The following is a 16319-nucleotide window of genomic DNA, read 5'->3' as shown; positions in this document are numbered from 1 at the left end:
CTTCAACACTTTCCCTTTTTTTTTATGAAATATGATGAAAATGAAAACCAATGCAATATGTACAAGGATACGCATGGGACTTCCTCCCAAGTGAGCTTGTTTTAAGTCTCTAGCTTGACTTTGCCTCCTTTTGGACTAGGCTGGGGTAGGATCAGACAGTGGAGTTGAAACTCCATCTTCCTCAGGTGCATCAGCCATGTAGAGCTTAACCCTTTGCCCATTGACTGTGAAGTCTCTTCCATCAGTACTCCACAAAACTATTGCTCCATATGGCTTAACCTCTTTGACCTTGAAAGGGCCGGACCACCTTGACTTAAGCTTTCCTGGAAACAACTTCAGTCTTGAGTTGTAGAGAAGAACTTGATCTCCTTCTTTAAACTCTCTCTTTAGGATATTCTTGTCATGGAAAGATTTAGTCTTCTCCTTGTAGATCCTTGAGTTTTCGAAGGCATCCATTCTTATCTCATCAAGCTCATGTAGCTGAAAAAGCCTTTTCTCCTTGGCACTCTTGATGTCAAAGTTCAGCAACTTTACTGCCCAAAGTGCCTTGTACTCAAGCTCCACTGGTAGATGGCAAGCTTTCCCGTACAATAGGTTGAAAGGTGTGGTCCCCAGAGGTGTCTTGTAAGCTGTCCTGTAAGCCCAAAGCGCATCATCAAGCTTAACTGACCAATCCTTCCTTGTAATCCCCACAATCTTCTCCAGAATGGACTTGATCTCTCTGTTAGAAATCTCAACTTGACCACTTGTTTGAGGATGGTAAGGAGTTGCAACCTTGTGCTTAACACCGTTCTTCCTGAGAAGTCCCTCAAGCAGTTTGTTGATGAAATGAGACCCTCCATCACTGATTACAACTCTTGGAACTCCGAACCTTGGAAAGATGGTGCTCTTGAACATCTTGATTACCACTCTTGCATCATTGGTGGGACTTGCAATAGCTTCCACCCATTTTGAGACATAATCAACAGCTACCAGGATGTACTTGTTGCCATGTGATGATGGAAATGGCCCCATGAAGTCAATACCCCACACATCAAACACTTCAACTTCAAGGATTGGATTCTGAGGCATCTCATTCCTCTTGGTGATGTTTCCCCTCCTTTGGCATGAATCACACCTTGAAACAAAGTCTTGTGTGTCCTTGAACATGTGTGGCCACCAGAATCCAGCTTGTAACACCTTAGCAACAGTCTTGAAGGTAGCAAAGTGGCCTCCATAAGATGATCCATGACACTGTGTAAGGATCCCATCAATCTCCTCATTAGCAACCACTCTCCTATAAAGTTGATCTTTGCAGAGAATGTAGAGGTAGGGCTCATCCCAGTAGTATCTCTTCACATCCTTGTAGAACTTCTTCTTGGCATAACCCACAAGATTCAAAGGCTCTTTTCCTGTGGCTAGGTAATTCACCAAATCAGCATACCAAGGTTCTTTCTCTTCTGTTGCCTTGACTTCTTCAAGCTTCCTTCCAGTCTCACAAACTGCTATCACTGCTGCAATAGCCATGATGATCTGTTCCTCAGGGAGTCCTTCATCAATGGGAATGCCACACTCCACTCTCAGCCTGGACAAGTGATCAGCTACACCATTCTCAACTCCTGGCTTGTCCTTGATCTCTAAATCAAACTCTTGCAGCAAAAGAATCCATCTCAAGAGCCTGGGCTTTGCATCCTTCTTCGCCAAAAGGTGTCTCAACGCAGCATGATCTGTGTAGACAACTTTAGATCCCACCAAGTAGCTTCTGAACTTCTCAAAGGCAAAGACAATGGCTAGCATCTCCTTCTCTGTTGTGGCATATCTCATCTGAGCATCATTCAGGGTTTGGCTCGCGTAGTAGATCACATGGGTCTTGCCATCTTTCTTCTGCCCCAAAACAGCTCCCACAGCATAATCACTAGCATCACACATGATCTCAAAGGGGAGATCCCAATTAGGTGGCTGGACAATTGGAGCACTGATGAGTTCACCTTTCAGCTTCTTGAAGGCTTCTAGACACTCCACATCAAAGCTGAAGGTGGCTTCTTTGCACAGCAGCCTGGTCAATGGTCTAGTGATCATGGAGAAGTCCTTTATGAATCTCCTGTAAAACCCAGCATGACCAAGAAAACTTCGGATGTCTTTCACTGTCTTTGGTGGGGGCAAACCAACCATAACATCGATTTTGGCCTTATCCACCTCAATCCCCTTCTCTGAAATCTTGTGCCCCAGCACAATCCCTTCTTTGACCATGAAGTGACACTTCTCCCAGTTCAGCACAAGGTTGGTGTCTTCACATCTCTGTAGGACCCTGCACAAATTTGACAAACAAGCAGAAAACGAAGATCCATAGACAGAGAAATCATCCATGAACACCTCCACAACATCCTCAATCAGATCAGAAAAGATCGACATCATGCACCTTTGAAAGGTGGCTGGAGCATTACATAGACCAAATGGCATTCTTCGATATGCGAAGGTACCATAAGGACATGTGAATGTTGTTTTCTCCTGATCATTGGGATGTATGGGGATCTGGAAGAATCCTGAATATCCATCAAGAAAACAATAGAATGGATGATTTGCAAGTCTCTCAAGCATCTGATCAATAAATGGAAGTGGAAAATGATCTTTTCTAGATGCAGAGTTCAGTTTGCGGTAATCAATACACATCCTATGCCCAGTGACTGTTCTTGTTGGTATCAATTCATCCTTGTCATTTTTAATCACAGTTATACCACCCTTTTTGGCACAACATGCACAGGAGATACCCATTTAGAATCTGAGATAGGGTAGATAACACCAGCATCTAAGAGTTTAAGAATCTCTTTCTTTACAACATCCTTCAGGTTAGGATTTAACCTTCTTTGATGCTCGATAGAAGTCATTGATTCATCCTCAAGATGTATCCTATGCATACACAAAGAGGGTGATATTCCCTTGATGTCATCAAGTGAGTAACCTATTGCTTTTCTAAATCTTTTAAGTGTTTTCAAAAGTTCAGATAGCTCAGTTTCAGTAAGTTCACTACTCACAATGACTGGATAAGTTCCATTAGGACCAAGAAATGCATACCTTACACCATTGGGGAGAGGTTTAAGCTCCACCTTAGGCGCCTTAAGCTCGCTCCAGTCGTTTTGCTGGGTGTCCCCTTGTTGAATGACCGAGGCTTCCTGATGGACAATTTGAGGCAGCTCCTCATACTGATCCTTACTACCAAATCCTCTGTGTGAATCCAACATCATCCCATAGGCAGCACTCTCCAGGTTCTGAATCACTTCAGCTGGCCTCTCTATCGTCAAAGCATGCTGTAGAGGGTCTTCTATTGACAATTCTTCAAGGAGCTCATCAGCAAGGGCATCCATCTCTTCAATGTAGAAAACTTGCCCTTGAACTGTTGGTTTCTTCATTACCTCCTTGATGTCAAAGTGAAGAACATGCCCTTTACCCAAGTGGAGATCAATCTTGCCCTCTTTCACATTAACAATTGCTCCTGCTGTAGCTAAGAAAGGCCTTCCAAGGATTAAAGGATCTGCAGCTTCCTCACCCATCTCAAGCACCACAAAGTCTGTAGGGATCTCATATTTTCCAACCATAACGGGGAGGTCCTCCAAGATACCCACCGGGTACTTCACTGAACGATCAGCCAATACCAGAGACAGTCTACACTTCTTGTACTGAGTGAAACCAAGCTTCTTAGCAACAGATAAAGGCATCAAGCTGACACTAGCTCCCAAATCGCAGAGACATCTATCAAATACCATAGGTCCAAGAGCACAAGGTAATGTGAAGCATCCTGGATCTTCTAGCTTCTTTGGAACAACAAGCCTCTGGATGATGGCACTGCACTCATGAGTGAGAATCATCATGCCCTCCATCTCCTTCTTCTTTGCAGCTACAACATCTTTCAGGAACTTACTATATTGAGGAATTAGCATGAAAGCATCAATGATGGGCATTGTGACTTGAACTTCACTCATTTGCTTCTCAAATAGAGCTTTGTACTTCTCTAGCAGCTGCCTCTTGAATCTACCAGGGAATGGTAGTTTGGGTTCATAGGAGGAGGAACAAAAGAATTTTCACTTGCTGGAGTAATAACTTCACCATCTTTCACTGTTTTCTTCTCTTCCCCAACCTTTCCTTTACCTTTCGCTTCCACAATCTTCTCCAAGATTTCATCATTGATTTTCTCATCAACAATCACCACTTCATCATCTATGTTGATGGCAACCCCCTCACCTTGTTTCTCAGCATCCTTGGTGAGAGCTTTCTGAGGTAACTCCTTACCACTCCTGAGGGTGATAGCTTTCATGGTCTCCTTGGGGTTTTGCTCAGATTTTCCAGGTAAAGAACCTTGTTGGCGATTTTGTTGAGTGTTCATGGCAGCAAACTGGTTCTCCAAGGTTCTGAACTTGTTGTTGAGCTCATTGTAGCTTCCATCAATCTTTGCGTGAAGGTTTTTCAACTCATAGCCAACATGCTTCTCACTTCTTGTCTGAGACTCCAAGATTTGTTTTAGTAGGGCATCAGTGCTGCTGACTGGAGGAGTAGAGGTAGAAGTAGTAGGTTGTTGTTGGGCAGGTTGTTGTCCTTTGTTGTTGAAACCGGGAGGAGGGTTTTGTTGAGGCTGATAGCTGCCTTGCTGGTTGTTCCGAGGCTGATAACCACTCTGTTGGTTGTTGGGGTAAGATCTCTGTTGGTAGTTGTTGTACTGAAAGTTTGGCTCTTTCTTGTACCAGCTACCATTGTTGTTGATGAAACAGAGCTCTTCTTGCCCTTCCAAACCATCAACTTCCTGGACAACAGGTGTGGCTTCTTTGTTTGGGTTACCAACAAAGTGCAGCTGCTCTGGGTGGCCTTATCAGCAATGAGAATGTCAATCTTATCCTGGAGAGCCTTTAACTCCCTCCTCGTCTGCTTGTCATCTGTTCGACTGCCTCTGTCGTGGTCTCCACTGTAGACTGCATCACTCTTTACCATATTGTCAACCAGCTCTTCTGCATCTTCCTCAGTTCTCCCCAAGAAGAACCCATTGCTAGCTGTATCCAGTCTGGCCCTGTACTTAGGAAGAGCACCACGGTAGAATGTGCTCAGCAAGCTCTCCTTAGAGAAGCCATGGTGTGGGCATTGAGCTTGGTAGCCCTTGAATCTCTCCCAGGCTTCACTGAAGCCTTCCAAGCCTTTCTGTTGAAAACTGGAGATCTCATTTCTCAGCTTAGCAGTTCTTGAAGTAGAGAAGAACTTCTCCAAGAAAGCTTTCTTGCAGTCATCCCAAGTGGTGATTGAGTCACTTGGTAGAGACTTCTCCCACTGTCGTGCCTTATCCCCCAGAGAGAAAGGGAATAACTTCAGCTTTAAGGCATCCTCAGACACACCATTGGTTTTTGACAACCCACAGTAGCTGTCGAACCTGTCCAAGTGATCAAATGGGTCCTCTAGAGCCAAGCCATGATACTTGTTGTTCTCGATCACGTTGAGGAGTCCTGATTTGATCTCAAAGTTGTTGGCTGCTACAGCTGGTGCTCGGATTCCCAATCTATGACCATGAATGTTGGGGGGGTCATAAGTGCCAATGGGTCGAGCTGCTCGCTGTTGGTTTTGAGGAACGTTGTTGGCATCATTTTGATGCATGTCTCCCATATCAGTATCCATTCTCTGCAAGTGAGACTGTTGCTCTTCTTCTCTTCTCTTTCTAGCACACTCTCTCTCTAAAGCTCTGATGTCTGCGGCTCTTGGAACTAGGTTTGATGGACCCCTGCTGCTCAAGTTCATACACCTATAAATTAAAGGGAGGTGAAGAAGGAGAGTAACTAAAGGAAATTAAAATGACTTAGCCTCAAGCAAATGACTAAATCTCAATGTTCAAATCTACTTAGAATTCGGCAATGGCGCCAATTTGATGTTAGGAGTTTTCAAGGCTCCTAAGACAAATGTTGTAGTATAAATGATTGTCGAACCAATTCCAAGGGATTTCAAGCACTGAGAATGCAAGTACTTACTTAATCTAAGTGCAACCGATGATTTTAAAGGTTTTCTAAACTAATGATTATTACTAATGCAGTTTCAGAATAATAAAAACGGTAAAGGAGTTGACTTTCTTAACTAAGGAAATGATAACTCATGGGCATAGGAATTAGACCTTGGGTGATCAAGTTTCTCGAACTAAGGATGGCAAACGAACAATCAAACTATCAACCTTAAGCTTAGACACGATTCTAAACAAACTCTATGTCTAGATGAATGTTCATTTACTAACACATTTCAAACAACAAATGTCTTCGGTTGAATAATATGGAAGCAATCATTACTAACAGGTCTAAGGCTATCTTAGCATTTCTAACAACAAATGTCTTTGGCAAAATATGCTAAAAGCTTAGAAGAGTTGTTTCAGGCATTTCATCGAACACCTTTTGGGTGGGAAATGCCTAAAGATCAACTTTTGAGAAGCTAACTCAGAAGATGCATTATGATTACTCTACTAGCAAGGTTTTGGAATGATCTACTCTAAAACATCCTAGCTCTAACCTAATCACCCTTAATCTTCCTAACCCATGAATTCAAATGGTGATTACTCACTACTCTTCATGATTCCTCTTAAACCCATTTTGGATTTCAGATTAATCATACAGAAGGATACAACAACGAATTGGAAAACACAGAATTGCAATAACAAAGATGATTCAAGAGATGAACTTTCCAAAGGTTTTTCTTAGAACCAAAGATAATCTGTCTGGTGGCTGCCAAGAGTACTTAAAACATAGGTTTTCAGAAGTAAAAACGTGCATAATAAAATGACCAAAAGGCCCTTGAGTAGAAATGAATTCGAGCAATCAGACGTCGCGCAGCGACCTCCAGTAGTCGCTCCGAGAGGCCGCTCCAGGCTTCGGGAGCGACCTGGAGGGGTCGCTGCGAGACGTCGCTCTGGGTCGCTCCGGTCACGTCGCTCCGAGTGATGGAGACGCGAGCGACCTCGCTGCGTCGCTCCGGTCAAGTCGCTCCGGGTGATGGAGACGCGAGCGACCTCGCTGTGTCGCTCCGGTCAAGTCGCTCTGAAAGGGTGTCACAGCGACTTCACGGTGTCGCTCCGGTGAGGTCGCTCCATGCACTGCTCGTCCAATGATCACCTTTTTCACCTCTTTTGAGCTCCAAATGCACCCAAATGTCTCCAAGAACTCCATGTGGTACTCCAATACCTGATAAGGACTCATGTATGCAAAATACAACCTAAACATGGCTAAATCCTAGCCTATATGATCAAAATGCACATGAGTGAATGGATAAGACAATGGAAATATGCAAGATATCAGACATCGCACGAGTTATTTACCTAGTAACTCTAGTAATGATCTATCTAGTCTTTTTCCTCTTCTTTAAACATGTGAGACCTTGTCACTATCTAAATTAATTGTTACTATTTGAATGAGTTAGAATCCATCATAGACTATTGGTATTAATTGTATAAAGGTTATTTGAGTTCTAAGTGACGATGCAATTGTGTTGGATGTAATACTCTAACCCGGGAGAGAAACTGTTTATTTGCATAGTTTATTAGGAGAATCTCTATAAGATTTAACATTTAGTTGTGTAGTGGTGTACATAGTTATGAAGGAAGAAGCAAGAGTCAGTTGTATTTTAAGGTTGCAACTGAGGCAAACCATAGAACGTCCTGACGGGCTAAATGCGGTTGAAACCTGACCAATGGACACCGACCGTTTGGTAAAATAATGGAAGCTCCTTTTGTGTAAATTAATGAGGCTAGTAGGAATATGCAAGCTCTTGTGTGAACAGCCTACCTACACCACACATTGTTTTCACGAGTTTCAATAGCATATACTTTATAACATATAGTATTAGTACTAATAAATTAGTGTGTATTAAACTCTCAATCAATAGATACTAGTATGTTATTAATGCAAAAGGAAGTATGCGTGTGGCTTGATAGTTATGCAACAGAAAGATATCGTAGAGAAACAGTAGATTATCGAATGGTGTTGACCTTTGTGACGTAAAGTTTGTACATAGTTTAGCAAATTGGAGCAAAGCGTTGACCTCTCGCCATGGTTTCTTGAACTATAAACAAACACTGATTCTAAGATTTATGGACGTATTTTGACCATTTAATTTAGTCAAGATTTTCCTTCGATATATTTCACAACTCACTAGTTCGGTTACCCATGAATCTCTTGGACGTTCACTTTAGCTCTATTCACAACTTACTACCTACATCGATCATTATTTGATTCGGTTCGGTATTTTCTATTTCACGAGTTTCATATGACCATATTAGATGGTTCCATATATTAAATTTAAATTTTTATTTTTATTTTTAAGATTAGATTGATTTTTCAGACCAAACATGTTTTCTGATATGAACATAGGGTTTGTGGTAATGAAGAAATGCACTTTAATTTTAACGAGCTCGCTCATATTTCTCGAAATTAAAACTTTGTTTGTTTGAAATGTGTCATATTTTAAAGTTTTTGACTTAACCTTCGTCTTAATATTTTATTGCTACAAACTACAATGTACAATGGCCTTTCATTTATACTAAAATATATAATCGTGTTTGATTGGGCGTATAAGGGTCGAATTCTAGAATTCAAGTTAAAGCAAGTGTCTATTAGAGGATGTATAGCCTGCCATTTGCTTAATTTAGAAATATAAATCAGTGGTTCGCGGTATTTCACAACAAATGTAAAATCATTATAAGTAACTTAAAATTACAGATAAATATAAGTAAGAGGAACGCCTTTGCTTCGCCTTGCATCTCGCCTTAATCAGCTCGGACCGGCCCATGAGGCGATGCGAGGGATTCACTCATGGTTCGTCACCCTCGCCCATATAAACGTAAAATTTATATGATTTTTTTCTTATTTTGTGTGTTCATATTTATATAGTTTATTTATTCTCTTTGACAAGAAAAAAGTAGATCTTCTAATCGGATAGCCATTTTCTATAGATGTAAAATCCACATGTTCATCATAGTATCACTACAACAATGTTAAAACCGTTCACTACAACAATGTATTCTAAAATGGCTTTCAAAAAACAATGTATTCTAAATTGTAATGCTGAAACACAATGATTTCGATGAATTCAAATACTCCACCACAAATCAAATATTCAAAATTCATTCAATATAAAGCAAGAGAAAGAAACAAAAATACACAAGCCCACATGTTCATCATAGTATCACTACAACAATGTTAAAACCGTTCACTACAACAATGTATTCTAAAATGGCTTTCAAAAAACAATGTATTCTAAATTGTAATGCTGAAACACAATGATTTCGATGAATTCAAATGTTCCACCACAAATCAAATTTTCAAAATTCATTCAATATAAAGCAAGAGAAAGAAACAAAATTACACAAGCCCATCATGCTTAATAAATGATAGATCACGCAAATCTCTTATATATTAAAAGAGAAGAATTGTAATAAATGCATTCACACTATAATAGATACGTGGCAGATTCACAATGATTTGATAATAAATATGCTAACGTGTTCACACTATATTCATAAATGTGTTCACACTATGTATTTTGCGTTTTTTAATATAAAACTCACATACATGGTTCCAATAAAATCTGGATTTTTCGGTTCGAATAAAAATAGATAACGAATCAAAAGCCAAACTATATAAATATATATTATTTTTTATTTTTTACGGACAAAGTTGAGGAAAATATTCATAAATTTTTATTCGATTCGTCATCCATTTTGATTTGAACCAAAAAATCAGGATATCTGTAACTCTTCGAAACAAATCAAATACTAAAATACAATATCCAAAAAAGAATCAAATCACAAATACCAATATTTTTAGGAACAAATATCTAATTTGATCTGTTATATGCATATATATACATATATGTAAAGAATTATAGATTTATACTTTATATCAGTTTTACAATATTTTTACGAATTAAATTTATTATATTAGGTACTGGAATTTAAAAACTTAAATAATGTTTTGTTTTTGTAATAAAATGTTATTATTAAAATTTTCAATTATTTTTAAAATTATATTTTATTTACGGATCAAATCGGATATTCTTTAAAATTCTAAAACATTTTGGATATCCGAGTCACCGAATATCTAGGTGGCTAAAGATCGAATCGACACGAAATGCTTCCAAATACCCAGATATTCGATCTGTGTCCACCCCTATTTACGGATATAATTTTATTTTCTTTATATGAAAAATGACTAATGTCAAGGCCCTTTTTATTTTAAATTAATTTTAATTTATCTTTCATATATTATTTTGAACAAAAATGTCATTTAATATTAATTAAAAATATCTTTATAAATTTGTCAACTATTTTATATACTTTTTACATACACATACATGTGCACCTTGATGTGAGCACCTTGTAACTAAGTATTCACCACAACTGAAGTATCTAATTTTTTTTAAAGTTGAAATATTTGTTCTTAATGTTTTTTTCACTACCGACCAAACTGTAGTGAAATGATTTATCTTAATAAATTTCTTTTCTTTTTCTTAAACTATTATCTGTTTAGAAACTATAATATGAAACTATTGGTTCGACACGACGACGACTATCTAAAATTCATAACATGAAATAAACAAATAATATTAATTTTTGGTTTTTACCGGAAAAAACCAAAAAATCAAATATTTTAACCGAATAAACTAAAATAAATATTAATTTAAAATAATAGTTATATTTTAGAAGATTAAAAACCAAAAAAAAACTTAAAACCGAACCAATATCTTGACTAAACAGATTTAATGTTTTTTTATTATCTAGTTCTTTAGTATATACAAGTGGTGCTGGAAGTACTACGTTAATCATTAGTACTTAAGATTAACTCGTTTTTATTTCAAACACCACGCAAGTTTTTACTCCAAGTAATCGCATTTTAATTTCTTTTATAAACGCCTATATGTACCTCAACGTAAGCAAATAAGCATGTGCATATACATGCCCATAAAATGGTATTCAACTGAAATGAGAGTTAAAGAATGATACGCCCCTCTCCCCGATAAAAAATAGATCGCTTGAAACCTTTCTTTGCCTTTTTAACCACATTTCACGCGTCAACTCGTCTCGATCACAACTATAAACACTAAGTCCACCCTCTCCTCAATTTCTCACAAAACAATTTCGCTCTCTTCCTCTTCACATTCACATAAACAACAAAAGAAGAAGACAAAGAAAGAGACAAAGAAGAAACGAAGAACTATATCTCTCTATCTCTTGAGCTCTAACTAACTCACAAAACACACTCATACATCAAGAGAAAATGGCTCAATTCATGAAGATATTCGTGGCAATAGCATTCACAATCGCAATCACGGTCGGCGTCATTAGTACCACGACCACGACCGCAACATTTTCACTCCAAGACCCTGTTAAGGATCTTACACCGCCAGGCGCGGTAAAGATCAGACCGAGTCGCTTCTTGGCCCAAAAGGTCAACGAGGGCCAAGGACCTAAAGCCCGAAACCCTAATGCAGCTGACCATTGCCACAAGGAGCCAGAGATCTGCAGCAGCAGCTATTACAGCACCGGAGCAAACTCTACAATGGCTTGTTGCAACAACAAGTGTATGGATCTATCAGCCGACGACAAAAACTGCGGGGCATGTAAGAACAAATGCAAATTCGGGCAAACGTGCTGTCGCGGTCAGTGCGTTTACGTGGCTTACGATAAGCGCCATTGCGGTGAGTGTAACCATAGATGCAATCTTGGCGAGCTCTGCGTCTACGGTCTCTGTAACTACGCGTGATGAATCAATCATTCATTACCGTAAGAAAAAAAAAACAAATTTAAGTAAAATATAGGGATGATTTATTTACTTGGACGCTAATTAAAGAAAAGGTCGTTCCAATTAATTATTTACTTCATAATTGATTAAGTGTTGTGTTGTGTGTATTTTTGGATTCCCATAATGTTTTGAGGGGTATATAAAAAAGAGATAACTTTTTCTACTTTTAATGTCTTCGAATAAAATGGAACATCTCGTTTCCACTCCTATTGCTGTTTTTAGTAAGTTTATATAAGAGTGTGTATTATATTATATACACTCGTAAATCATCAATAATGTTGTTATACTTATACATAAAATAAAATCTCTTTCCTCTCAGCACATCTTGACATTTACAGATGTACATAAAAGTATATATGATTAGTACAAACTGATAGATGACATAGTTCTAAAGAAAAAAAATTGACATAAGAAAATATAGAAGACTCCATTGCTTCTCTTATTGAGTCTTTGACGGGCTTCGAGTGACATACATTAGCAATTTGTCTTCTTCTTATGGAAGTTGCTGTGTTTGGTGTTTCAGAGGTTCGGTTAAACTTTGCTCATGGATTCTCTGTCTGATCTAGGCGTGACTTGTTCTCTTCGTAAAGCTCTCTACCTAGGCATTCAACGGTCGTTTTTGACCCAGTCGCTTTCGAGAGTATATGTTTGGTTAGTGTTTTCTTGGATCCTTTCTTGCCACAATATGAAGTTTTGGTTGCTTGGGTTTCTGAGGTGTTTCCTTTCAAGGAGAAAGTGGTTTACTGGTGGTTTGGCCGTGGACATTTTCAATAAGTATTTTTCATTGAATTTTCAGAAGTTAAGAAGCTTTGCTCGACGGGGGTCTCTGCAGATGTGTTTGGATTCAGTCTGTTTTTTCTTTGGTTAATCTTTTGTGTCCTCTGTATGCAGTGGCGGAGCCGAATCTTTTCTTACCGGGATCAAAATATGTATACAAAATTGTTTAGTAATTACCAAAAATATTTCTATATATTAATTTTCATTTTAAAATCTTTTTTCTACGGCTTAATTTATTTTTATAAAATATTTTGTAACTTAATATATTTTGTAACATAAAATACTTTTCCTTTATAGATCTTATAAATTAAAATATTTTAATAGCAATATATAAATAAAACTAACTTTAAAATTACTATAATTTTCAAAACAAAAAAAATTCATGATAAAAATCAGTCGGTTTAAAAATCTTATTAATCAAATTCATGAAATAAATCAATTAGTAAACATTTTCTCATAATTTAATAAAATCTAAAATTGCATCTAAAATTGTTAAAGGTGATTATATGAAACAATTTTTAAGAAATCCAACTTGAATATATAAAGTGTTTTACCTTTTTCAGAAGAAAAAAAACAGTTAAGAAAATAATAGAAAAGGTTAACAATTACTTTTTCAAGTTTGATATTTGTTTTATGTTTTGGTGAGAATTAGTAAATAATCAATCATCTACAACCCAAAACCATGAAAACCTTTTTCCCACAAAAACTGCTGAACGTATTTCCCCTCAAAAATGCATTTTTCCGCAAAACCGTAAAAACGCTAAAACGCTTTTTTCTACCAAAACCGCGAAAAAAAACTATTTTCCCGCAAAACTGCAAAATGTATTTTTTCCCAAAAACGTATTTTCCCGCCATAATCATAAAATGTATTTTTTGCCAAAACCGCAACAACGCATTTTCCCTAAAACCACGCAAAAACGCATTTCTCGCCAAAAATGCAAAAACACATTTTTGCCAAAACCACAAAATTTATTTTCTCACCAAAACCATAAAATTATATTTTTTTCAAAACCCAAATTTATTTCCCGCCAAATCTATATTTTAAAATAATAATATTTTGATTAATTAATAAAAATTAATCTAATTTAATAAAGATAAAATAATAAAATATGATTAAATCAAAACAATGGTATATAAGTCATTTGCTTACTGAACTCATATAGATGAAAATAGAGATGAACAAACGAACATAAGTTCATTTAGATGATCCATCTAGATCCATCTAGATGAACAATTTGGATGAAAAAACGAACCGTCCGAATAATATCCAGATGAATCATTTGACTGGATCATTTAAATAAATCATTTGAGTGGACGATGACAAATGGACAAATGAACGTAGTTAACATGTGGTTCCAAAGAGCCAAAAAATATCCTGAGATTATTATGTTTATTGTCCTCAAACTGTTTTTTTTATGATTGGATCTCTAGAAAACATTAGAGCATCTCCATTAGTAAGGAACTATGTAGGGTTCTGATGAATTATTTAGTAGTTAATTTTGTGATTTGAAAACTTAAGAACCCTTGTTAATCTAATTAAATTTTACTCCTTCAATGGGAGAACCTCATCGAGGTTATTAAATTTTTTTTTTTTTAGAAAGTTGAATGATTTTATTATAAGATGAAAGAAAAGCATACATGACATGAAGTTTGATCAAAAGTGTGAATGAACTAAGAGTTATGATAAGTTTGATCAGGCAGTCGTCTCTATAGTCTCGTGGTTTTCTCAAAAAGAAAAAAAAGTTTTATCAGATGGTATCGACGAATGGAACAGGAAGAAACCTGCAGACAGATTGTAAAGTGAATCTCACTACGAGTCACCTGATAAGCCTTTGTGTTTCAATCCACCATCAGGATCATCCCGCTCTTCATAGCTTACATCAGAAATCCTTGACTGCAAAAACTAGAAAAACAGCTCATGAACCCAATGATTAATGTGTAAAGTGCTTCAGAAGTCTGCAGTCATGTTCATATGATATACCTTATAGTAGTACTTTCTATTGTCTTCTCAATAGTGGAGTTTCATAAAACAGTTTCTATCTATACGCAAGAAGATGCAAGCAGAGAGTACTAGAATAGAAACCTGCCAATGGTGTGAATTTAACATAGAATCAAATAGTTTCTAACACACACACGAAGATGAGAGTAGAGAGAATTATAACAGAACCTCCCAGAAGAATACGAGCACACTATAACCTCATGAATCAAATGGAAAAGAGAAGAAGAACAAGAACAGTGAGAAAGCATTACGCGTGATGATGTTCCCGAGGTCTCTGCTTCGAAAGCAAGAAGAACAGAGTGATAAGTTTTTTTCTCTGGAGCTGTTCGAGTTTCTGTTTCTTGAACTCGGGCTCGTTTGCTTTATCAACCCAATGAGCGAACTTTCAGCCATAGTTCTGAACTAGCTACCAAAAGAGTCATGAACCCAGTGAGCGATCTTTCAACCCAAATCAAGCTACCAAAAGAGTCATGAACCCAGCTACTCAAAGGTGAAACCTTTTCTACTACTTGTCAGGTTAGATCAATTGAAGGAACTCAATTCCGCAAAACCAACAATTCAAGCTTCTATGACTTTAAAACTAAGCACCAAATCAATCTCTCAAAAAGGTCAAGAACCAGCTACTCAAAGGTGAAAAATTTTTCCTTAGGTCAGATCAAGCTATCGATTAACCAGAAACATAACCAAAACCCCCAATTCAGAAAATACACTAGAACCATGTTTTCACAAAATCACATCCACAAGAGCTTAATTCAACAAAACCCAGCTCACATATTCTCAAGAATCCAAGACGAGTTCACTTCCTCAAGATCATCAAGAAAATCATCATTGAATCGACAGAGAGAAAGATTGATATCAAAAACGACAGAGAATCAACGGAGAAGATGGAGAGACAGAAGAATTGACGGAGAAGATGGAGAGATCGAAGAAAAGAATCGAGGAAGAAGAGAGAAAAGAGTATTTCGCGAGGAAAGAGAGAGAGAGACATGAGCCATCAAATTAAAACTCGCCACGTAAGGGTCCTTAAGCATTCCTTCAGACACTTAATAGAGGAGCGCTCCTGCCTAATTAAACGATTTTTCATTTATTTTTTGGCCTTAATTACTTTAGGACCTCCACTAACTACTACCGATGGAGGTGCTCTTAAAACCGAATGTTCCATCAAACATTTGTTACTAAGAGAGAAAAAAAAAAGATGAGAGTGGTGAGAAAGAAACAGTTACCAAGAGGTCCACGGAAGATGATCTGCTGACTGCTGGCGGCAACTATCTCTTATATATTAAAGGAGAATCATTTATATATTAAAGGAGAAGCATTGTAATAATGTGTTTATATTAAGCTGGACACATGTTACGTGTATAAGCATTGTAATAAATGTTTTCACACTAAAATGGACACATGTCACATGTATAGAGCTTCTCAGCCAAACTCTGCATAAATATGTTCACACTATTTACTTTACTTTTTTAATATAAAACTCACATGCATGGTTCTTCTTTACGTTATTTTTACTGTTTGTGAATAGAGCTGGACAAATTATTCATAAATTTTGATTCGATTTGTTATCCGTTTTGATTCGAACCGAAAAATCTGGATATCTGTTACTCTACGAACCAAATCAAATACTAAAATGCAATATCCGTAAAAAAAATGCAAATCACAAATATCAATATTTATAGGAACGAATATCCAATTTGATCTGTTATATGCATATATATACATATATTTAAAGAATTATATATATGTTATATATTATAGTT

At 37.2% G+C, this 16319-nt stretch overlaps 1 protein-coding gene, 1 long non-coding RNA gene and 1 other non-coding gene across 3 annotated transcripts; 2 read left to right on the top strand and 1 right to left on the bottom strand.

Moving 5' to 3' along the window:
* The first annotated feature begins 5086 nt into the window (after positions 1-5086).
* LOC125593496 lies at positions 5087-5193 on the top strand. The gene has a single exon (XR_007329400.1). It is a non-coding gene; the product is annotated as a small nucleolar RNA R71 (small nucleolar RNA).
* Positions 5194-10821: 5628 nt separating this feature from the next.
* LOC111210099 (stigma-specific STIG1-like protein 2) lies at positions 10822-12101 on the top strand. The gene has a single exon (XM_022710444.2). It carries the CDS (start codon positions 11259-11261, stop codon positions 11742-11744), a length of 486 nt encoding a protein of 161 aa, XP_022566165.1. The 5' UTR covers positions 10822-11258; the 3' UTR covers positions 11745-12101.
* A 2041-nt stretch (positions 12102-14142) lies between these two features.
* On the bottom strand, positions 14143-16097 carry LOC106407130. Its single transcript, XR_001281652.3, has 2 exons — positions 14542-16097; positions 14143-14463 (listed from the first exon to the last, which is right to left on the bottom strand). It is a non-coding gene; the product is annotated as an uncharacterized LOC106407130 (long non-coding RNA).
* Positions 16098-16319: the final 222 nt, after the last annotated feature.

The sequence above is a fragment of the Brassica napus genome, chromosome C9, assembly GCF_020379485.1.
Source record: "Brassica napus cultivar Da-Ae chromosome C9, Da-Ae, whole genome shotgun sequence".
Classification (NCBI taxonomy): domain Eukaryota; kingdom Viridiplantae; phylum Streptophyta; class Magnoliopsida; order Brassicales; family Brassicaceae; genus Brassica; species Brassica napus.
The sequence above is the reverse complement of the archived record's forward strand: the minus strand, read 5'-3'. Positions and strand labels throughout refer to the sequence as shown.

Bases quoted from the DNA above. Each gene is read 5' to 3' on its own strand.
- LOC111210099 (XM_022710444.2), top strand. From the start codon at position 11,259: ATGGCTCAATTCATGAAGATATTCGTGGCAATAGCATTCACAATCGCA.